This window comes from Pristiophorus japonicus, assembly GCF_044704955.1.
Source record: "Pristiophorus japonicus isolate sPriJap1 chromosome 24 unlocalized genomic scaffold, sPriJap1.hap1 SUPER_24_unloc_1, whole genome shotgun sequence".
NCBI classification, from domain to species: domain Eukaryota; kingdom Metazoa; phylum Chordata; class Chondrichthyes; family Pristiophoridae; genus Pristiophorus; species Pristiophorus japonicus.
This window is the reverse complement of record NW_027250648.1, coordinates 1,394,092-1,418,864: the sequence shown is the minus strand read 5'-3', so window position 1 is coordinate 1,418,864 and position 24,773 is coordinate 1,394,092. Positions and strand designations below refer to the sequence as shown.

Sequence of the window (24,773 nt, the reverse complement as noted above, 5' to 3'; positions counted from 1 at the left end):
ACACAGCACTGCCCCCCGATCATCAAGATCCACGGCGCGGCCCTGGACAACGTGGACCATTTCCCATAGCTCAGAAGCCTTTTATCAACAAAAGCAAACATTGATGAGGAGATTCAACACCGCCTCCAGTGCAGCCTTCGGCCATCTGAGGAAAAGTGTGTTCGAAGACCAGGCCCTCAAACCTACCACCAAGCTCATGGTCTACAGGGCTGTAGTAATACCCGCCCTCCTGTATGGCTCAGAAACATGGACCATGTACAGTAGACACCTCAAGTCGCTGGAAAAATACCACCAACGATGTCTCCTCAAGATCCTACAAATCCCCTGGGAGGACAGACGCATCAACATCAGTGACCTCGTCTAGGCCAACATCCCCAGCATTGAAGCACTGACCACACTCGATCAGCTTCACTGGGCAGGCCACATAGTTCGCATGTCAGACACGAGACTCCCAAAGCAAACGCTCCACTCGGAACTCCTTCATGGCAAACGAGCCAAAGGTGGGCAGAGGAAACATTACAAGGACACCCTCAAAGCTTCCCTGATAAAGTGCAACATCCCCAACGACCCTGGGAATCCTTGGGCAAAGACTGCCCTAAGTGGAGGAAGTGCATCCGGGAGGGCACTGAGCACCTCTAGTCTCATCGCCGAGAGCATGCAGAAATCAAGCGCAGGCAGCGGAAAGAACGTGCGGCAAACCAGTCCCACCCACCCTTACCCTCAATGGCTATCTGTCTCATCTGTGGCAGGGACTGTGGCTCTCTTATTGGACTGTTCAGCCAACTAAGGATTCATTCTAAGAGTGGAAACAAGTCTTCCTCGATTCCGAAGGACTGCCTATGATGATGATGACGGTGTGGTGGCCAGAATTGGACTCAGTCCTCCAGCTGGGGCCGAACTCGTGTTTTATATCGGTTTAGCATAACTTCCTGGGGTTTGTACTCTCTGCCTCTATGTATAAAGCCCTGGATCCCATATTAACTGCTTTGTTAACCTGTCCTGCCACCTTCAAAGATTTGTGCAGAAACACCCCCAGGTTCTTGCACCCCCTGTAAAATCACAACGTTTGGCTTGTATTCTCTCTCCTCATTCTTCCTACCAAAATGCATCCCCTCACACTTCTCTGCGTTGAATTTCATCGGCCATGTGTCTGCCCATTCCACATCCACCGGCATGTCCACATCCCCTTGAGGTCGATTACTGCATTCCTCACTTCCAAATTTTGTATCATCTGTAAATTTCAAAATTGTGCCCTGTACCCCTCAAGTCTAAGTCATTAATATATCAAAAACAGCAGTGGTCCTAGTACTGAACCCTGGGGAACTCCACTGTATACCTCCCTCCAGTCCGAGAAACAGCCATTCACCACAACTCGCTGTTTTCTGTCCTTTAGCCAATTTTGTACCCATGCTGCCCTTACCCCTTTTATCCTATGGGCTTCAGTTTTGCGAACAAGCCCAATAGGCAAATTCTCATTTCTCTAAAATCTAGTAATGTGCAAATTGTTCACTATAGTATTCAGCAGCCAAGACCAATCCAGTCATGAGCTGGAGGATGAAAGGTATCTTACCTGTACACAATCTTGTTATCATGAAGAAACTGCAGCCCAAGAACAACACATGCAGAGTAGAACCTGCAGAAAACATTATAAAAATTAATGGTCCTGCCATTTCTGACTCTAGTCCCCTTCCAGTATCCAGCATGAAATATACCGACCAGACACGTCGAGATGAACAACTCGCACTGAATTCGGTGGCGGTCGGACTTAGGGAGGGAAACAGCCTCCAATCGTGGCATCGCTGCATGGCCCAGAGTGCAGCGCTGCATGGCCCAGAGTGCAGCGCTGCACATTTACCGCCCTGCCTGCATCCTGTAGCTCTCCACTTTAGCGCTCCACTTCCTTCCAGGATGCAACTACCAAAATGTTTTAAAAGTCGAAAATCATTAGTGCCTGGTGCTAACTTTTTCATCTTTTAAACGTTAGCGCCACAAGCGGGGTGCTCCCGAATTTCTCCCCCTACGCCTCGATTTCTAATGCCATGGATCACCTATGCTTTTTTAACAGCTTTATCAGCTTGTCCTGCTACCTTTGTGCACATACACCCCCAGATCTCAGTTCCTGCACCCCCTTTAAAATTTTACCATTTCGTTTATATTGTCTCTCCAGATGCTTCCGACAAAAATACATCACTTCACACTACCTGTGGAATTTAGCAAGATAAATGGCCATAACGATGTTACATGTTTACATGTGCCACAATTAGCTAGTCATGTCTAAAAGAGTCTTTATGACTTTAAACCATGCTACATAAATGTACTATAGGTTAAAGTTTATAACGTTGGGAAGGCAACTGAAAAAGTCAAAGGTTTGCGCGCTGCTCGTACTCACACAGCTCTGGTTTCAGAGAAGACATCGGCGTGAATGTGCATCATCAGATCCCCACCGGCCGTGTATTCCATCACAAAACATACATGTTCCAGGGTTTGAAAACATGCAAACAGATTGACCAGGAATGGATGATTAGAGGTGTTTACTGTCTCGAAGATCCGTTTCTCGCACATAAGGCTGCGGAGGCAATAGAACACTTCAGAGCATTGACTGGCACAGTGTTGGAGCAGCAATGGGCTTGCATAAAATGTTAAAGTCGCATCACATCCACTTGATCACAGTGTGAAGCTACAGCCCTTCCACTGGATTGATCAATGCCAGACACAGGACATGAAATTCCATGCCGGATGTTTGGGAGAGAATCTGCTTAAAGCTCCACGGCAAATCAAAAAAATTAAAACATTAATAATGGGTTTGTAGCAATTACTGAGAAAAGGAAGACTTGCATTTATATAGCGCCTTTCATGACCTCGATGTCCCAAAGCACTTTATAGCCAATGAAGTACTTTTGAACTGTAATCACTGTTGTAATGTATAAAATATGGAAGCCAATTTGCGTACAGCAAGCTCCCACAAACAGCAATGAGATAATGACCAGATAATCCGTTTTAGTGATGTTGATTGAGAGGGTCTGTATTAAATGTCGCCAACAATGGGTCTGTATTAAATGTCGCCAATAATGGGTCTGTATTAAATGGTGCCAATAATGGGTCTGTATTAAATGTCGCCAATAATGGGTCTGTATTAAATGTCGCCAATAATGGGTCTGTATTAAATGTCGCCAATAATGGGTCTGTATTAAATGTCGCCAATAATGGGTCTGTATTAAATGTCGCCAATAATGGGTCTGTATTAAATGTCGCCAATAATGGGTCTGTATTAAATGTCGCCAATAATGGGTCTGTATTAAATGTCGCCAATAATGGGTCTGTATTAAATGTCGCCAATAATGGGTCTGTATTAAATGTCGCCAATAATGGGTCTGTATTAAATGTCGCCAATAATGGGTCTGTATTAAATGTCGCCAATAATGGGTCTGTATTAAATGTCGCCAATAATGGGTCTGTATTAAATGTCGCCAATAATGGGTCTGTATTAAATGTCGCCAATAATGGGTCTGTATTAAATGTCGCCAATAATGGGTCTGTATTAAATGTCGCCAATAATGGGTCTGTATTAAATGTCGCCAATAATGGGTCTGTATTAAATGTCGCCAATAATGGGTCTGTATTAAATGTCGCCAATAATGGGTCTGTATTAAATGTCGCCAATAATGGGTCTGTATTAAATGTCGTCAATAATGGGTCTGTATTAAATGTCGCCAATAATGGGTCTGTATTAAATGTCGCCAATAATGGGTCTGTATTAAATGTCGCCAATAATGGGTCTGTATTAAATGTCGCCAATAATGGGTCTGTATTAAATGTTGCCAATAATGGGTCTGTATTAAATGGTGTCAAATGGCCTCATCCAAGCCTTTGTTACTTCTAACTCAACGCACTCCTGGCTGGCCTCCCACATCCTATGTAAACTTGAGCTCATCTAAAACTCGGCTACCTGTGTCCTAATTCGCACCAAGTCCCGTTCACCCATCACCCCCTGTGCTCACTGACCTACATTGGCTCCCGGTTAAGCAATGCCTCAATTTCAAAATTCTCATCCTTGTTTACAAATCCCTCCATGGCCTCATTAAATGTCTATTAAATGTCACCAATAATGGGTCTGTACTAAATGGTGTCAATAATGGGTCTGTGTTAAATGTCACCAATAAATGGGTCTGTGTTAAATGTCGCCAATAATGGGTCCGTATTAAATGGTGCCAATAATGGATCTGTATTAAATCTCGCCAATAATGGGTCTGTATTAAATGTCGCCAATAATGGGTCTGTATTAAATGTCGCCAATAATGGGTCTGTATTAAATGTCGCCAATAATGGGTCTGTATTAAATGTCGCCAATAATGGGTCTGTATTAAATAGTGTCAAATGGCCTCATCCAAGCCTTTGTTACTTCTAACTCAACGCACTCCTGGCTGGCCTCCCACATCCTATGTAAACTTGAGCTCATCTAAAACTCGGCTACCTGTGTCCTAATTCGCACCAAGTCCCGTTCACCCATCACCCCCCTGTGCTCACTGACCTACATTGGCTCCCGGTTAAGCAGTGCCTCAATTTCAAAATTCTCATCCTTGTTTACAAATACCTCCATGGCCTCATTATATGTCTATTAAATGTCGCCAATAATGGGTCTGTATTAAATGTCGCCAATAATGGGTCTGTATTAAATGTCGCCAATAATGGGTCTGTATTAAATGTCGCCAATAATGGGTCTGTATTAAATGTCGCCAATAATGGGTCTGTATTAAATGTCGCCAATAATGGGTCTGTATTAAATGTCGCCAATAATGGGTCTGTATTAAATGTCGCCAATAATGGGTCTGTATTAAATGTCGCCAATAATGGGTCTGTATTAAATGTCGCCAATAATGGGTCTGTATTAAATGTCGCCAATAATGGGTCTATATTAAATGTCGCCAAAAATGGGTCTGTATTAAATGTCGCCAATAATGGGTCTGTATTAAATGTCGCCAATAATGGGTCTGTATTAAATGTCGCCAATAATGGGTCTGTATTAAATGTCGCCAATAATGGGTCTGTATTAAATGTCGCCAATAATGGGCCTGTATTAAATGTCGCCAATAATGGGTCTGTATTAAATGTCGCCAATAATGGGTCCGTATTAAATGGTGCCAATAATGGATCTGTATTAAATGTCGCCAATAATGGGTCTGTATTAAATGTCGCCAATAATGGGTCTGTATTAAATGTCGCCAATAATGGGTCTGTATTAAATGTCGCCAATAATGGGTCTGTATTAAATGTCGCCAATAATGGGTCTGTATTAAATGTCGCCAATAATGGGTCTGTATTAAATGTCGCCAATAATGGGTCTGTATTAAATGTCGCCAATAATGGGTCTGTATTATTTTGCGCCAATAATGGGTCTGTATTAAATGGCTCCTATGATGGGTCTGTATTAAATGTCGCCAATAATGGGTCTGTATTAAATGCCGCAAATAATGGGTCTGTATTACTTTGCGCTGATAATAGGAACCATTTATTACGGACCCATGATGGGACCATATTAATTATTGCCAATAATCATCATAGGCAGTCCCTTGAAACGAGGATGACTTGCTTCCACGCCGAAAAGGGATGAGTTCACAGGTGTTTCAATGATATTCCAGGTCCTGAACTACATGCTGAAGGGTGGAAGATGCCTGTGCGTGGGTTTTTTTTAATGTGGGGTGACTGTTACACACCAGCCACCACATGGGCTTGACAGAGCTAGGTCTTGGTCCAGTGGCAAGGTTAACCAAGACGACTGGAGACCAGCTCTGCTGCATGGGCCAAGTGCGCGCACGTATCGCAGTGCAAGGAGGGCGACGTACTGACCGCAGTGCGGGCAGGTACAGCAGGAACAGCGAGGTCGAGGTGAAGGAGCGGCAAGAGTTCATAGAGGGATGTGATCGGGGCCCAGGAGAGGCGAGTTCGGGGCCCAGAAGAGGCGGGGGCCCAGGGGCAGCACGGGCCAGCCTGCATTGAGAGATGTGCCAATAATGGGTCTGTATTAAGTGGTGCCAATATGGTTCCTTTAATGGATCTATATTAATTATCTCCACTAATGGGTCAGAAAAAAGTGACTCAGCCATCAGTAAGACAGAAATAGAATCCATATGGATTGAGATAAAATATAATAAAGGATCAATCAGACTAAAAAGGTGTAGTCTACAGGCTACCAAATAGTGTAAGGGAGGTGGAGGAAGACATAAGGGAAAAATCGAGGGTAAGCAAAGGGACATACACTAAGTACATGGACAGCAGGGGAGAGTCTGATAAGGGAGAATATGAAGCGATTAGGAGAGAAGTCAAAAAAAACAATTAGGAAGGCAAAGAGGAACTATGAAATTCAATTATAAAAGGAACATAAAACAAAATAGTAAAATATTCTATAGATACACAAGTAAAAAAAATGGAAAGCTGGGATGGGAATAGGGCCCCCTAAGGGAGGAACAGGATAAAAACACAGGCAGCAATAGCGAATATTCTCTGCTGCTAACCATCTTCTTAAACCCCTTTCCCCAGTCTCCACCACACTCACCTCCAACAACAAATGTGAGGAGCTCATGGACTTCTGTGTCTCAACGATTGAGACCACCCGATCAATGCCTTTGTCAGTTCCCGTCCTTCCCCTAGCCCACTGGGCCAAACTTCCTCAGAGGTTCCCCCTGCCCTAGCCCTGAACTCGCATCTCTCTCATCTCCCCTCTTCACCTCTCCACACTCATCTTGACCATGAGACCCACTTCCTGCTCTCTTGACCCTATTCCCACTAAACTGGATGAGCAGAGATTTTTCCAATTAAATATTGGGAAGACCGAAGCCATTGTCTTTGGTCCCCGCCACAAACTGCATTCTCTAGCCACCTACTCCATCCCTCTCCCTAGTATCTGTCTGAGACTGAACCAGACTGCCCACTACCTAGGTGTCATATTTGACCCTGAAATGAGCTTCCGGCCACATAGCCGCAGCATAACTAAAACAGCCTATCTCCACCCCCGTAACATCGCCTGCCTCCGCCCTTGCCTCAGCTCTTTTCCTGCTGAAACCCTCATCCAAGCCTTTGTTACTTCTAACTCAACGCACTCCTGGCTGGCCTCCCACATCCTATGTAAACTTGAGCTCATCCAAAACTCAGCTACCTGTGTCCTAATTCGCACCAAGTCCCGTTCACCCATCACCCCCTGTGCTCACTGACCTACATTGGCTCCCAGTTAAGCAGTGCCTCAATTTCAAAATTCTCATCCTTGTTTACAAATCCCTCCATGGCCTCACCCCTCCCTATCTCTGTAATCTCCTTCAGCCTCACAATCCCCCGAGATGTCTGTGCTCCTCAAATTCTGCCCTCTGAGCATCCCTGATTATAACACCATCAACCATCGGTGGCCGTGCCTTCAGCTGCCTAGGCCCCAAGCTCTGGAACTCCCTCCCTAACCCTCTCCACCTCGCTACCTCTCTTGCCTCCTTTAAGACGATCCCTAAAACCTACCTTTTTGACCAAGCTTTTGGTCATCTGCCATAATTTCTTCTTATGTGGCTCGGTGTCAAATTTATTTGTTTTAGAAACATAGAAAATAGGTGCAGGAGCAGGCCATTCAGCCCTTCTAGCCTGCACCGCCATTCAATGAGTTCATGGCTGAACATGAAACTTCAGTACCCCCTTCCTGCTTTCTCGCCATAACCCTTGATCCCCCGAGTAGTAAGGACTTCATTTAACTCCCTTTTGAATATATTTAGTGAATTGGCCTCAACTACTTTCTGTGGTAGAGAATTCCACAGGTTCACCACTCTCTGGGTGAAGAAGTTTCTCCTCATCTCGGTCCTAAATGGCTTACCCCTTATCCTCAGACTGTGACCCCTGGTTCTGGACTTCCCCAACATTGGGAACATTCTTCCTGCATCTAACCTGTCTAAACCCGTCAGAATTTTAAACGTTTCCATGAGGTCCCCTCTCATTCTTCTGAACTCCAGTGAATACAAGCCCGGTTGATCCAGTCTTTCTTGATAGGTCAGTCCCACCATCCCGGGAATCAGTCTGGTGAACTTTCGCTGCACTCCCTCAATAGTAAGAATGTCCTTCCTCAAATTAGGAGACCAAAACTGTACACAATACTCCAGGTGTGGCCTCACCAAGGCCCTGTACAACTGTAGCAACACCTCCCTGCCCCTGTATTCAAACCCCCTCGCTATGAAGGCCAACATGCCATTTGCTTTCTTAACCGCCTGCTGTACCTGCATGCTAACCTTCAATGACTGATGTACCATGACACCCAGGTCTCTTTGCACCTCCCCTTTTCCTAATCTGTCACCATTCAGATAATAGTCTGTCTCTCTGTTTTTACCACCAAAGTGGATAACCTCACATTTATCCACATTATACTTCATCTGCCATGCATTTGCCCACTCACCTAACCTATCCAAGTCACTCTGCAGCCTCATAGCATCCTCCTCGCAGCTCACACTGCCACCCAACTTAGTGTCATCCGCAAATTTGGAGAAACTGCATTTTGCCTTAAAACACTCCTGTGAAGTGCCTTGGGACGTTTTACTACGTTAAAGGCGCTCTACAACGACAAGTTGTTGTTGTTGTTGTTGAAATATTTGCTTCAGTATTTATTCGGGAGACAGATCATCGAATCATAGAAATTTACAGCGCGGAAGGAGACCGTTTCGGCCCATCGTGTCCGTGCCGGCCGATCAAGAGCGACCCAGCCTAATCCCACTTTCCAGCTCGAGGTCGGTAGCCCTGTTGGTTGCGGTACTTTAAGTGCTTTAAATGCGGTGAGGGCTCCTGCCTCTACCACCCTTTCAGGCCCCAACAACTCTCTGGGTGAAGAAATTTCCCCTCATATTTCCTCTAAACCTCCCTCCAATTACTTTAAATCTACGCCCCCTAGTTTTTGATCTCTCTGCCAAGGGAAACAGGTCCTTCCTATCCATTCTATTCAGGCCCCTCATAAATCTATACAACTCATTCAGGTGTCCCTTTGTTTGGCCTCCTCTGTTCCAAAGAAAACAGGCTCAGCATCTCCAATCTTTCCTCATAGCATGATGTGATTGGGATTACGGAGACGTGGCTCCAGGATGATCAGGGCTGGGAACTCAACATCCAGGGGTATTCAACATTCAGGAAAGATAGAATAAAAGGAAAAGGAGGTGGGGTAGCATTGCTGGTTAAGGAGCAAATTAAGGCAATAGTTCGGAAGGACATTAGCTTGGATGATGTGGAATCTATATGGGTAGAGCTGCAGAATACCAAAGGACAAAAAACGTTAGTGGGAGTTGTGTACAGACCTCCAAACAGTAGTAGTGATGTTGGGGAGGGCATCAAACAGGAAATTAGGGGTGCGTGCAATAAAGGTGCAGCAGTTATAATGGGTGACTTTAATATGCACATAGATTGGGTTAACCAAACTGGAAGCAATACGGTAGAGGAGGATTTCCTGGAGTGCATAAGGGATGGTTTTTTAGACCAATATGTCGAGGAACCAACTCGGGGGGAGGCCATTTTAGACTGGGTGTTGTGTAATGAGAGAGGATTAATTAGCAATCTCGTTGTGCGAGGCCCCTTGGGGAAGAGTGACCATAATATGGTGGAATTCTGCATTAGGATGGAGAATGAAACAGTTAATTCAGAGACCATGGTCCAGAACTTAAAGAAGGGTAACTTTGAAGGTATGAGGCGTGAATTGGCTAGGATAGATTGGCGAATGATACTGAAGGGGTTGACTGTGGATGGGCAATGGCAGACATTTAGAGACCGCATGGATGAACTACAACAATTGTACATTCCTGTCTGGCATAGAAATAAAAAAGGGAAGGTGGCTCAACCGTGGCTATCAAGGGAAATCAGGGATAGTATTAAAGCCAAGGAAGTGGCATACAAATTGGCCAGAAATAGCAGAGAACCCGGGGACTGGGAGAAATTTAGAACTCAGCAGAGGAGGACAAAGGGTTTGATTAGGGCAGGGAAAATGGAGTACGAGAAGAAGCTTGCAGGGAACATTAAGACGGATTGCAAAAGTTTCTATAGATATGTAAAGAGAAAAAGGTTAGTAAAGACAAACGTAGGTCCCCTGCAGTCAGAATCAGGGGAAGTCATAACGGGGAACAAAGAAATAGCGGACCAATTGAACAAGTACTTTGGTTCGGTATTCACTGAGGAGGACACAAACAACCTTCCGGATATAAAAGGGGTCGGAGGGTCTAGTAAGGAGGAGGAACTGAGGGAAATCCTTATTAGTCGGGAAATTGTGTTGGGGAAATTGATGGGATTGAAGGCCGATAAATCCCCAGGGCCTGATGGACTGCATCCCAGAGTACTTAAGGAGGTGGCCTTGGAAATAGTGGATGCATTGACAGTCATTTTCCAACATTCCATTGACTCTGGATCAGTTCCTATGGAGTGGAGGGTAGCCAATGTAACCCCACTTTTTAAAAAAGGAGGGAGAGAGAAAACAGGGAATTACAGACCGGTCAGCCTGACATCGGTAGTGGGTAAAATGATGGAATCAATTATTAAGGATGTCATCGCAGTGCATTTGGAAAGAGGTAATATGATAGGTCCAAGTCAGCATGGATTTGTGAAAGGGAAATCATGCTTGACAAATCTTCTGGAATTTTTTGAGGATGTTTCCAGTAGAGTGGACAAGGGAGAACCAGTCGATGTGGTATATTTGGACTTTCAGAAGGCTTTCGACAAGGTCCCACACAAGAGATTAATGTGCAAAGTTAAAGCACATGGGATTGGGGGTAGTGTGCTGACATGGATTGAGAACTGGTTGTCAGACAGGAAGCAAAGAGTAGGAGTAAATGGGGACTTTTCAGAATGGCAGGCAGTGACTAGTGGGGTACCGCAAGGTTCTGTGCTGGGGCCCCAGCTGTTTACACTGTACATTAATGATTTAGACGAGGGGATTAAATGTAGTATCTCCAAATTTGCGGATGACACTAAGTTGGGTGGCAGTGTGAGCTGCAAGGAGGATTCTATGAGGCTGCAGAGCGACTTGGATAGGTTAGGTGAGTGGGCAAATGCATGGCAGATGAAGTATAATGTGGATAAATGTGAGGTTATCCACTTTGGTGGTAAAAACAGAGAGACAGACTATTATCTGAATGGTGACAGATTTGGAAAAGGAGAGGTGCAACGAGACCTGGGTGTCATGGTACATCAGTCATTGAAGGTTGGCATGCAGGTACAGCAGGCGGTTAAGAAAGCAAATGGCATGTTGGCCTTCATAGCGAGGGGATTTGAGTACAAGGGCAGGGAGGTGTTGCTACAATTGTACAGGGCCTTGGTGAGGCCACACCTGGAGTATTGTGTACAGTTTTGGTCTCCTAACCTGAGGAAGGACATTCTTGCTATTGAGGGAGTGCAGCGAAGGTTCACCAGACTGATTCCCGGGATGGCGGGACTGACCTATCAAGAAAGACTGGATCAACTGGGCTTGTATTCACTGGAGTTCAGAAGAATGAGAGGGGACCTCATAGAAACGTTTAAAATTCTGACGGGGTTAGACAGGTTAGATGCAGGAAGAATGTTCCCAATGTTGGGGAAGTCCAGAACCAGGGGACACAGTCTAAGGATAAGGGGGAAGCCATTTAGGACCGAGATGAGGAGGAATTTCTTCACCCAGAGAGTGGTGAACCTGTGGAATTCTCTACCACAGAAAGTTGTTGAGGCCAATTCACTAAATATATTCAAAAAGGAGTTAGATGAAGTCCTTACTACTAGGGGAATCAAGGGGTATGGTGAGAAAGCAGGAATGGGGTACTGAAGTTACATGTTCAGCCATGAACTCATTGAATGGCGGTGCAGGCTAGAAGGGCCGAATGGCCTACTCCTGCACCTATTTTCTATGTTTCTATCGCCAAAATTCGCAAGTCCAGGCAACATTCTTGTAAATCTCCTCTGCACCCTTTCCAGTGCAATCACATCTTTCCTGTAATGTGGTGACCGGAACTGCACGCAGTACTCCAGCTGTGGCCTAACCGGCGCTTTATACAACTCAAGCATAACCCCCTTGGCTCTTGTATTCTATGTCTTGACTAATAAAGGCAAGTATTCCGTATGCCTTCTTAACCACTTGGCCTGCTACCTTCAGGGATCTTGGAGTGCAAGTCCACAGAGGGTACAGAGGAGATTTACGAGGATGTTTGCTGGACTGAAGAATTTTAACTATGTGGAAAGATTGGACAGGCTGGGTTTGTTTTCTTTAGAACAGAGGAGGCTGAGGCGAGACCTTATTGAGGTGTATAAAATTATGAGGGGTCTGGATATAGTGGGTAAGAAGGATCTGTTTCCCTCAGCAGAGGGGTCAACATCCAGGGTCATAGTTTTAAAGTAATTGGTAGAAGGTTTAGAGGGGATTTGAGGGGAAATGTCTTCACCCAGAGGGTGGTGGGGGTCTGGAACTCACTGCCTGAAAGGGTTGTAGAGGGAGAAACCCTCACATTTAAAAAATACCTGGATGTGCACTTGGAAAAGCCGTAACCTACAGGGCTACGGACCTAGTGCTGGAAAGTGGGATTAGGCAGGATAGCTCTTGGTCGGCCGGCGCAGACACGATGGGCCGAAATGGCCTCCGCCCGTGCTGTAAATTTCTATGATTCCATGATGTTCAGGGAACTTTTGGCCAGTCAGCTAAACATCGGTGGTAGGGAAAATAATGGAATCCCTGCTAAGAGAGAAAACAGAAAAACATCTAGAAACCAAAAATCGAATAATAAATAGAATTTGATCGAATATATAGCACAGAAACAGGCCATTGGGCCCAACCAGTCCATGGTAGTGTTCGTGCTGCACTCCCGCCTCCTCCTGTCCTTCCTCAAACCCTCTATTCCCTTCTCCCTCATATACTTGTCTAGCCTACCATTAAATGCACCCATACTATTCACCTCAACCACTCCCGGTGCTGGGGACTTCTATATTCTCAGCACTCTCTGGGTAAAGAGGTTTCTCCTGAATTCCCTATGGGATTTATTACTGACTATCTTATATTGATGGCTTTTAATTTTGCTATTCCCCACAAGTGCAAACACATACCCTGTGCCTACTCTATAATGGGTCTGTATTAAAACGTGCCAATAATGGGTCTGCATTAAAATTACTACATTCAGGAGTTCCAGATTTCAATTTCATGCTTTCAAATCTTTGCATAGATTGGCTCTCAGTCACGCTCCACTTATTCTTCAGGACCTGTGATTCACCCAGCACGACTGGTCGCACCATTTTGGCAACAGATTTGAAGAGCAGATTCAATATTGTGTAACTGTTTCCCCCACTGCCACCCACTCACACACTTCAGTTTGCTTCCATTCTTTTCTGTATGACATGCCCACCTCTCTGGTACCTCACACAAGTGGCAGCTATGCACCATAAAAAAAGCAAACAAAGCACTAGGGTTCACTGAGGAATTTACAGCGCAGAAGGAGGCCATTTCGGCCCACCATGTCTGCGCCGGCCGACAAACAGACGCACGGCCCTTGTTCAGCAGCCCTAAAGGTTACATATTAACCCAAGAACAATGACGGTAGGGCAAAGAGCACCCAGCCCAACCAGTCTGCCTCACACAACTGCGACACCCCTTATACTGAAACATTCTACACTCCACCCCAACCGGAGTCATGTGATCTTCTGGGAGAGGCAAAAACCAGATAAAAACCCAGGCCAATTTAGGGAAAAAAAATCTGGGAAAATTCCTCTCCGACCCATCCAGGAATTGACACTAGTCCAGGAGATCACCCTGGCCGTATTCTATTCCCTGCAGTACTTACCATTATATCTGTGCCGTCCAACAAAAGGTCATGCAGTCTAATCCCAATTACCAGCTCTAGGCCTATAACCCTGCAGGTTACTGCACTTTAAGTGCCCATCCAGCCATCTCTTAAAAGTGGTGAGGGTTTCTGCATCCACCACTCTTCCAGGCAGCGAGTTCCAGATCCCCACAACCCTCTGCGTAAAGAGGCCCCCGTCAAAACCTTCCACCAACCACCTTAAAACTATGCCCTCTCGTAATAGACCCCTCCACCAATGGAAATAGACCCTTACTATCCACTACGTCCAGGCCCCTCAATATTTGTACACCTCAATGAGGTCTCCTCTCAACCTCCTCTATTCCAATGAGAACAAACCCAGCCTATCCAATCTGTCCTCATAACTAAGATTCTCCATTCCAGGCAGCATCCTAATAAATCTCCTCTGCACCAAAGTATTATAAAATTTAAGCATAATCTCCCTGCTCTTATATTCTATGCCTCGGCCAATAAAGGCAAGCATTCCGTATGCCTTCTTAACCACCTTATCCACCTGGCCTGCTGCTTTCAGGGATCTGTGGACAAGCACTCCAAGGTCTCTCTATTTATCTACACTATTAAGTGGCCTACCGCTTAATGTGTATACCTCTTCCTTATGAACCCTCTCAAAGTGCATCACCTCACACTTCTCTGAATTAAATTCCATTTGCCACTGTTCTGCCCACCTGACCAGTAGATTGATATCCGCCTGCAGCCCATGACTTTCCTCTTCATTATCAACCACACAGCCAATTTTAGTGTCATCTGCAAACTTCTTAATCATACTCCCTATATTTAAATCTAAATCATTGATATATACCACAAAAAGTAAGTGACCCAGTACTGAGCCCTGCAGAACCCCACTAGAAACATCCTTACAGTCACAAAAATATCCATCAACCATTACCCTTTGCTTCCTACCTCCAAGCCAATTTTGGATCCAACTTGACACTTTGCCCTGGATCCCATGGGCTTTAACCTTCATGACCAGTCTACCATGTGGGACCTTATCAAAAGCTTTGCTACAGTCCATATACACTACATCGTACGCACTACCCTCTTGGTTACCTCCTCAAAAAATTCAATCAGGTTAGTCGAACATGATCTTCCCTTAACAAATCTGTGCTGACTGTCCCTAATTAATCATTGCCTTTCCAAATGCAGATTTATCCTGTCTTTCAGGATCTTTTCCAATAATTTTCCCACCACTGAGGTTAGGCTGCCAGTGGTGGGAAAATTATTCGGCATATCCCTTTTTCCCTTCTTAAACAAGGATACCAGATTAGCAGTCCTCCAATTCTCTGGCACCATGCCCAGATCCAAAGAGAACTGGAAAATGATGGTCAAGTCCTCTGCTAATTCCTCTTTTACTTCGCTCAACAGCCTGGGATGCATTTCATCCGGGCCTAGGAACTTATTTACTTTCAAAGCTACTAAACCCCTTAATACTTCCTCTCTCACTATATTTATTTCATCCAGAATATCACACTCCTCCTCGTTAGCAGTATCTGCATTGCCTCTTTCCTTTGTGAAAACAGATGCAAAGTATTCATTAAGAACCCTCCCATTGAATTGAACAAAAGAGAAGTTATGTTCAACTTGTACAAAATCTTGGTTAGACCACACATGGAGCACTGTGAACCGTTTTGGTCTCCATATTATAGAAAGGATATCATATCATATATCATATCATATAAGGGATATAGAGGCATTGGAGAAGGTGCAAAAGTTATTTACAAGGATGATACCAAAACTGAGAGGTTATAACTATCAGGGAAGATTGAACAGGCTGGGGCTCTTTTCTTTAGAAAGGAGAAGTTTGGAGGGTTATCTAATAGAGGTCTTTAAGATTGTGAAAGGGTTTGATAGGGTAGACATTGTGGCGAGACCAAAACTAGGGGCCATAAATATAAGACAGTCACTAATGGATTACCCACTGGATAATTCAGGAGATACTTCTTTACCCAGAGAGTGGTGTGAATGTGGAAGTCGCTACCCAATGAAGTAGTTTGAGTGAATAGCATTGATGCATTTAAGAGGATGTTAGATAAATACATGAGGGAGAAAGGAATAGGAGGATATGCTGATGGGGTGAGATGAAGAGGGAGGCTGATATAGAGCATAAACACGGGTATGCACCAGCTGCCTGCTTTCTGTGCTGTATATTCTCTGTAATTCTATGTAAAATACTGTGATCTGGCGCTTAAAAAGAAAGCAAAATCTCACCTGTCAACCTCATCTCTTACAACAATATCTCCTTTCTTCAGGGCTTTAATGGCAAACAGCTGTCCTGATTTTTTGTACTCTGATAACAGCACCTGTAGCAAAGACAAATGGCATGGTGTGAAAAATACAAGTGTGTGGATTGCAGTGACATGTTGTTGTTCTGTTCCATTCACCGTAGCCTCAGGTTGATAACTTTGAGCGGCTTGGCTGTTTAAGTTTTTGGTTGTACACCAATCTTAAACCACTGCCCTTGTTGATGGCCTGCCACCGATCTCGGTACTTTTAATGTTAAGCAGTAAGAGTAGCGGCAACACAATATATATTCTGCTGCTATTTGTATATTGAAAAATAATAACTCACAGCTGCTAAACTATGATACATGCAATATTCTTGGACACTGTCGCCATCTGCACAAGATAAAAGTTCACGGGGTTGGGGTAATATATTAGCATGGATAAAGGATTAGCTAACTAACAGAAAGCAGAGAGTCGGGATAAATGGTTCATTTTCTGTTTGGCAAACAGTGACTAGTGGGGTGCCGCAGGGATCAGTGCTGGGGCCTCAACTATTTACAATCTATATTAATGACTTGGCTGAAGGGACCGAGTGTAATATAGCCAAGTTTGCTGATGATACAAAGATGGGTTGGGAAAGCAAATTGTGAGGAGAACACAAAGAATCTGCAAAGGGATATAGACAGGCTAAGTGAGTGGGCAAACATTTGGCAGATGGAGTATAATGTGGGAAAATGTGGGATTATTCACTTTGTCAGAAAAAAATAGAAAAGCAAATGGAGAAAAATTGCAAAGTGCTGCAGTACAGAGAGACCTGGGGGTCCTTGTGCATGAAACACAAACAGTTAATATGCAGGTACAGCAAGTAATCAGGAAGGCAAATGGAATGTTGGCCTTTATTGCAACGGGGATAGAGTATAAAAGCAGAGAAGTCCTGCTACAACTGTACAGGCTATTGGTGAGGCCACAATTTTGGTCTCCGTATTTAAGGAAGGATACACTTGCATTAGAGGCTGTTCAGAGAAGGTTCACTTCGTTGATTCCGGAGATGAGGGGGCTTGACTTATGAGGATAGGTTGAGTAAGTTGTGCCTATACACATTGGAGTTCTGAAGAATGAGAGGTGATCTTATTGAACCTTATAAGATAATGAGGGGGCTCGAGAAGGTGAATGCAGAGAAGATATTTCCACTCATAGGGGAAACTAAAACTAGGGGACATAGTCTTAGAATAAGGGGCCGCCCATTTACAACTGAGATGAGGAGAAATTTCTTCTCTCAGAGGATTGCAAATCTGTGAAATTCTCTGCCCCAGAGAGCTGTGGAGGCTGGGTCATTGAATATATTTAAGGCGGAGATAGACAGATTTTTGAACATAGGAATAAAGAGTTATGGGGAGCGGGCAGGGAAGTGGCACTGAGTCCATGATCAGCCATGATCTTATTGAATGGCGGAGCAGGCTCGAGGGGCCAGATGGCCGACTCCTGCTCCTATTTCTTATGTTCTTATGTAAAGCTGTCACCCAATCTACGCTTAGTTTCCCCAAGCACCCTCTCCCCTTCCCACCACACCTATACGTGCAAACGCAGGAGATGCAACACCTGCCCTTTTACCTCTTCACTTCCCCCTATCCAGGGCCCGAAATACTCCATCCAGGTGAAACAGCTATTTACTTGTACTTCTTGCAATTTTAGTATTCGCTGCTCTACTCTATATAACCCTTTATTCCCTTATCACTCAAAAATCTGTATTTCTCTGCTTTAAATATATTCAATGACCCAGTCTCCACAGCTCTCTGGGGCAGAGAATTCCATAGATTTACAACCCTCAGAGAAGAAATTCCTCCTCATCTCAGTTTTAAATGGGCGGCCCCTTATCTGAGACCCTCCTCATAGACTCCACATACTCCTCCGATCTCCCTCACAGATCCGGGGGTTCCATGACTTCTCAAACTGCCTCACTAATCCTGGATCCTACTCTAGTCCATCATTTTGCACATTCTTCCCCTCCTTCACTCGAGTCTAGTGAGAAGGAGGAACTGAGGGAAATCCTTATTAGTCAGAAAATGGTGTTAGGAAAATTGATGGGATTGAAGGCCGATAAATCCCCGGGGCCTGATAGTCTGCATCCTAGAGTACTTAAGGAAGTGGCCCTAGAAATAGTGGATGCATTGGTGATCATTTTCCAACAGTCTATCGACTCTGGATCAGTTCCTGTGGACTGGAGGGTAGCTAATGTGACCCCACTTTTTAAAAAAGGAGGGAAGAGAGAAAACAGGGAATTATAGACCGGTTAGCCTGACGTCGGTAATGGGGAAAATGTTGGAATCAATTATTAAAGATATAGGGCCCAAGTTTCCACACGATAAAAAACGGGCGCCCCCAGAGCTGGGCGCCCGTTTTTCGCGCCTAAAAAAAAAACACGCGATTCTGGAGCGTTCTGCAGCTCCTTGTCCGCCTGGCGCGGCGCCCAGGGGGGCGGAGCCTACACTCGCGCCGATTTTGTAAGTGGGAGGGGGCGGGTACTATTTAAATTAGTTTTTTTCCTGCCGGCAACGCTGCGCGTGCGCGTTGGAGCGTTCGCGCATGCTCAGTGTGAAAAAAACATTGGCACTCGACCATTTTTGTAGTTCTTTGTAGCTGTTTAATTTTTGAACATTTTTCAATAAAAGCACATTGCCATCAGCACATCAGCACTTGCAGCCTTCTCTCTGTCTCCTTCCCCCCCTCCCCTCCGCGGGAACAAAAACGGCTGTTGTCTTCTCTCTGTCTCCTTCCCCCCCCCCCACCCGCGGGAATGAACGCCTGCAGCATTCTCCGTGCCTGAAGCACTTTCACACAGGTAGGAAGATGGTTTATTTAATCTTTTCTTTGTTTATAAATGTTTATTCAGGTTGGATTTATTTGTATAATATTTGTACAAGTATGAATAAGGATTTATTGTAGAATTTAATGACTTCCCTTCCCCCCCTCCCCTCCCCACCTCGTTCTGGACGCCTAATTTGTAACCTGTGCCTGATTTTTTTAAATGTGTAGAACAGGTTTTTTCAGTTCTACAAAAATCTTCACTTGCTCCATTCTAACTTAGTTTGGAGTACGTTTTCACTGTGGAAACTTTCAAATCAGGCGTCAGTGGCCGGACACGCCCCCTTTTGAAGAAAAAATTCTGTTCCAAAGTAGAACTGTTCTACCTGACTAGAACTGCAGAAAAAAAAAATGTGGAGAATTGCGATTTCTAAGATAGTCCGTTCTCCACCAGTTGCTCCTAAAAATCAGGCGCAAATCATGTGGAAACTTGGGCCCATAATAGCAGCGCATTTGGAAAGCAGAGACAAAATTGGCCCAAGTCAGCATGGATTTATGAAAGGGAAATCATGCTTGACAAATCTCCTAGAATTTTTTGAGGATGTAACTAGTAGAGTGGATAAGTAGAACCACTTTGGACTTTCAAAAAGCTTTTGACAAGGTCCCACACAAGAGATTAGTGTGTAAAATTAAGGCACATGGATTGGGGTAATGTACTGACGCGGATAAAGAACTGGTTGGCAGACAGGAAGCAAAGAGTAGGAATAAACAGGTCCTTTTCAGAATGGCAGGCAGTGACTAGTGGGGTACCCGCAAGGTTCAGTGCTGGGACCCCAGTTATTTACAATATATATTAATGATTTAGATGAAGGAATTGAATGTAATTTCTCCAAGTTTGCAGATAACACTAAGCTGAGTGGCAGTGTGAGCTGTGAGGAGGATGACAAGAGGCTGCAGGGTGACTTGGGCAGGTTAGGTGAGTGTGCAAATGCCTGGCAGATGCAGTATAATGTGGATAAATGTGAGGTTATCCACTTTGGGGGCAAAAACACGAAGGCAGAATATTATCTGAATGGCGGCAGATTAGGAAAGGGGGTGGTGCAATGAGACCTGGGTGTCATGGTTCATCAGTCATTGAAAGTTGGCATGCAGGTACAGCAAGCGGTGAAGGCGGCAAATGGCATGTTGGCTTTCATAGCTAGGGGATTTGAGTATAGGAGCAGGGAGGTCTTACTGCAGTTGTACAGGGCCTTGGTGAGGCCACACCTGGGATATTGTGTTCAGTTTTGGTCTCCTAATCTGAGGAAGGACGTTCTTGCTATTGAGGGAGTGCAGCGAAGGTTCACCAGACAGATTCCCGGGATGGCGGGACTGACATATATGGAGAGACTGGATCAACTGGGTCTTTGTACACTGGAGTTTAGAAGGATGAGAGGGGATCTCATAGAAAAATACAAAATTCTGACGGAACTGGACAGGTTGGATGCGGGAAGAATGTTCCCGATGATGGGGAAGTCCAGAACCAGGGCACATCGACTTAGGATAAGGGGTAGGCCATTTAGGACAGAGATGAGGAGAAACTTCTTCACTCAGAGTTGTTAACCTGTGGAATTCCTGACCGGAGAGAGTTGTTGATGCCAGTTCATTGGATATATTTAAGAGGGAGTTAGATATGGCCCTAACGGCTAAGGGGATCAAGGGGTATGGAGAGAAAGCAGGAAAGTGGTACTGAGGGAATGATCAGCTATGATCTTATTGAATGGGGTGCAGGCTCGAAGGGCCTACTCCTGCACCTATTTTCTATGTTTCTATGTGATAGATTAGTAAAAGGGGAGGTGCAACAAGACCTGGGTGTCATGGTACATCAGTCATTGAAAGTAGGTATGCAGGTACAGCAGGCAGTAAAGAAAGTAAATGGCATGTTGGCCTTCATCGCGAGAGGATTTGAGTATAGGAACAGGGAGGTCTTACTGCAGTTGTACAGGGCCTTGGTGAGACCACACCTTGAGTATTGTGTACAGTTTTGGTCTCCTAATCTGAGGAAGGACATTCTTGCTATTGAGGGAGTGCAGTGAAGGTTCACAAAACTGATTCCCAGGATGGCAGGACTGACATATGACGAAAGACTGGATCGACTAGGCTTATATTCACTGGAATTTAGAAGAATGAGAGCGGATCTCAGAGAAGCATATAAAATTCTGATGGGATTGGACAGATTAGATGCAGGAAGAATGTTCCCGATGTTGGGGAAGTCCAGAACCAGGGGTCACAGTCTAAGGATAAGGGGTAAGCCATCTCGGACCGAGATGAGGAGAAACTTTTTCACCCAGAGAATTGTGAACCTGTGGAATTCTCTACCACAGAAAGTTGTTGAGGCCAGTTTGTAGATATATTCAAAAGGGAGTTAGATGTGGCCCTTACGGCTAAAGGGATCAAGGGGTATGGAGAGAAAGCAGGAATGGGGTACTGAAGTTGCAGGATCAGCCATGATCATATTGAATGGTGGTGCAGGCTCGAAGGGCCGAATGGCCTGCTCCTGCACCTATTTTCTATGTTTCTATGTTACTCCAAGCTCATCTCTTTCATGTGATCTACATTGTGCCCCCACGATTCCTCCTCGCCCAAAGTCTGAACACTCAACGACTTTTCCTGGCTCGAATGTTTGCCCACACTGTCAACGGCTGACTTTCCTCAAGCACTCTCCATCTTACTTTCAAAACCTCACAGCCCTTCTCGAGCAGCTCACCCGCAGCCAGTCTGTCTGCACCAACTACTGTGCAGTTGTTAACCTCCTTCCTTAGTTCAAGGTCCCTGAGCATATTGGCATCTCCCGACTGAGTGCTCACCTCACCCAAAATAACTGTCCAAATCCCTTCAGTCTGGTTTCTGCCCTGTGCATAGTATGAAGACCATCCTGGACAAAGTCAAAAAAGATTTCCTCTAGTGCTATGACTGTGGTGCTCCCTAACCTCACTGAAGCACTCAACGTGGTCAACATTCTCATCTGTCCATGACAGTGGGACTGCCCCTGCATTGTCCCAAAGCACGAGTGCATCTCCATCAATGGCTTCCCTTCCTGTATCCATCACAGTCACCTCTGTCCTAAGTTCCTCTTCTTCCCCATCTCCGTGACATCGCCTTGTAGATATAGGGTCAGCTTTCACATCGATACTAACAACAGATAGCTCGACCTCTCCCAACACTTTCCTCAGCCACAAAACCATCTCTGTGCTGTCTGACTGATCTGACATTAATTTGCAAATGAGCCATAATTCCCTACAGTCCAACGCAGGAAAACAAGGCCGTTGTTTTTGATTGACGACCACGCCCTGAAGGTCAGGCTGAGCACAGTCTCGGCAGTCTGCGTGATGCAAAGTTCAGGTCCCTATCCACCTCCACAACGTTGCTCACTTGCAGCCTACCTTACTCCCAATGGAAACCCTTTCCACACCTTTGTCAACTCCACACTCAACTACGCCAACCCATAGCCTTGCCCTATCCGACCTCTACAACTTTCTCCAGGCTGGTGTCTCTCAAATCCTCCAGTCCCCTGACTCTGACCTCCCATGCATTTTACCCCCTCCCACTGCTTAAACTTTTGCCCAGCTTCGGCCTTTCTCTCTGGAACTGCTCTCCTCCAATCCCACCCGACTCGGACCCCACCCATCCCACCCAGACCCCTCCCCACCCGACCAGGACCCCACCCAGACTCCGCCCCACCCAGAACTGGGCCCCACCCGACCAGGACCCCACCCATCCCACCCAGACCCCTCCCCACCCGACCAGGACCCCACCCCACCCGACCAGGACCCCACCCCAGCCCACCCAGATCCCTCCCCAACCGACCAGGACCCCACTCAAACCCCTCCCCACCACACCCAGACCCCTCCCCACCCAGACTCCGCCCCACCCAGACTCCGCCCCACCCGACCAGGACCCCACCCAGACCCCTCCCCACCCAACCAGGACCCCACCCAGACCACCCAGACCCCTCCCCAATCGACCAGGACCCCACTCAAACCCCTCCCCACCCCACCCAGACCCCTCCCCACCCAGACCCCTCCCCACCCAGACTCCGCCCCACCCGACCAGGACCCCACCCAGACCCCGACCCACCCCACCCAGACCCCGCCCCACCCAGACCCCTCCCCACCCGACCAGGACCCCACCCAGACCCCGCCCCACCCCACCCAGACCCCGTCCCACCCCACCCAGACCCCTCCCAGACCCCTCCCCACCCCACCCAGACCCCTCCCCACCCCACCCAGACCCCTCCCCACCCCACCCAGACCCCACCCCACCCGACCAGGACCCCACTCAAACCCCTCCCCACCCGACCTGGACCCCACCCAGACCCCTCCCCACCCCACCCAGACTCCTCCCCACCCCACCCAGACCCCTCCCCACCCCACCCAGACCCCACTCAAACCCCTCCCCACCCGACCTGGACCCCACCCAGACCCCTCCCCACCCCACCCAGACTACAGTCACCTCTCCGAGCCCCCTTGCAGAAGCTTGGAGCCGGCTCCGTTTTTCGGTGTAAAATGCCTTTCAATGGTTTTCTATAGGTGCTATACAAGTTGTTTTCTGTGTGAGGATGAACTAAGAACAGCGCAGCACTGACGGTGAAGTGGAAACCCTGACTGACCCACGTGAAGCTCTCCGGATCCTTACCTTTCCAAAGTGTCCCCTGCCCAGGACTGCAATGAATTTGAAATCATGCAGAGTCAGTGAGGATTTCAGATGTATGCTATACGGAGGAAGAGGAAACATATATTAATGCCAAGATTCACCTCCCCTGTACAGTTTAGTCTTTGCTGGTGTTTAATACCCAATATACCCGGGTTGCTCCAAATGCTCAGTTGCAGCAGGGGTCGGGTTTCTGTTACCCGACTAATCACCCGCAGAACGGGTGGCACATTCCACCACGGTAGTCTGAGAATGTAAGTTCAGTTTAACTGACCTTGAAACTGTTGGACTGTCATAAAAGCCTGACTGGTTCACTAATGTCCTTGAGAAGGAAATCTTACCCGGTCTGGGGCTATGTATACTCCCGTGTCAATGCCCTCGGAAAAGGCTCAGCAAGCAACTCAGTTATTTCAAACTGCTACCCACCGACCAAGCTGGTTCACCAGCATGTCGCAGAGCAACGAGGGGTGGCAATAAATCTGGCTGTGCCAGCATGCCGAGAATGACAAAAAAACACCACCTCCAGTAAACCGTCACACACAATGAGCTTTGCAGGATGATAAACTGACCCAAAGGCACGGATAAAGTGGACATACCTTTGTCGATTAACTTGTGTGTCAGATGTCAATGAAATTCGCCTTACTGGAGAAACTGGAGTGACATCAGTCTGGAAAGGAGAAATCGATGGACATGAAGATACCATTCAACAGTAAAAGAGACTGCAATGTCCCAAATACACTGGGCAAACTTTTAAAACCTTAAAGTTACAATAGCTCAATTTCTCCACAAAATGTATTTAGAATTCACAGGCGTCTATGACCTTGCAAGGGTTTATTGTTTTTATGGTCTTTGTAGGTCTTCTTCTAGCACACACCACAACTGGTCGGGAAGAAACCTGCTCCAAGGGGATGAAAGGCTCCAGCATACAAACCGCGGGACCGGTCGGCCAGCCCCTCACAGTCGGCCGGCCGGCCCCTCACAGTCGGTCGGCCAGCCCCTCACAGTCGGTCGGCCGGCCCCTCACAGTCGGTCGGCCAGCCCCTCACAGTCGGTCGGCCGGCCCCTCACAGTCGGTCGGCCGGCCCCTCACAGTCGGTCGGCCGGCCCCTCACAGTCGGTCGGCCGGCCCCTCACAGTCGGTCGGCCGGCCCCTCACAGTCGGTCGGCCGGCCCCTCACAGTCGGTCGGCCGGCCCCTCACAGTCGGCCGGCCGGCCCCTCACAGTCGGCCGGCCGGCCCC

General features: G+C 46.5%; 1 protein-coding gene across 1 annotated transcript in view; it reads right to left on the bottom strand.

The window, feature by feature from the left end:
- The window catches only part of pkn1a (protein kinase N1a), a 229,326-nt gene that overhangs the window by 29,849 nt on the left and 174,704 nt on the right, over positions 1 to 24,773 (bottom strand). The window contains exons 13-17 of the mRNA XM_070869845.1: positions 24,130 to 24,200; positions 23,519 to 23,594; positions 16,029 to 16,120; positions 2,390 to 2,566; positions 1,571 to 1,633 (exon numbers count right to left, since the gene is read on the bottom strand). Of these exons, the coding sequence (XP_070725946.1) occupies positions 1,571 to 1,633; positions 2,390 to 2,566; positions 16,029 to 16,120; positions 23,519 to 23,594; positions 24,130 to 24,200 (479 nt within the window). The remainder of the gene's footprint in view (positions 1 to 1,570; positions 1,634 to 2,389; positions 2,567 to 16,028; positions 16,121 to 23,518; positions 23,595 to 24,129; positions 24,201 to 24,773) is intronic.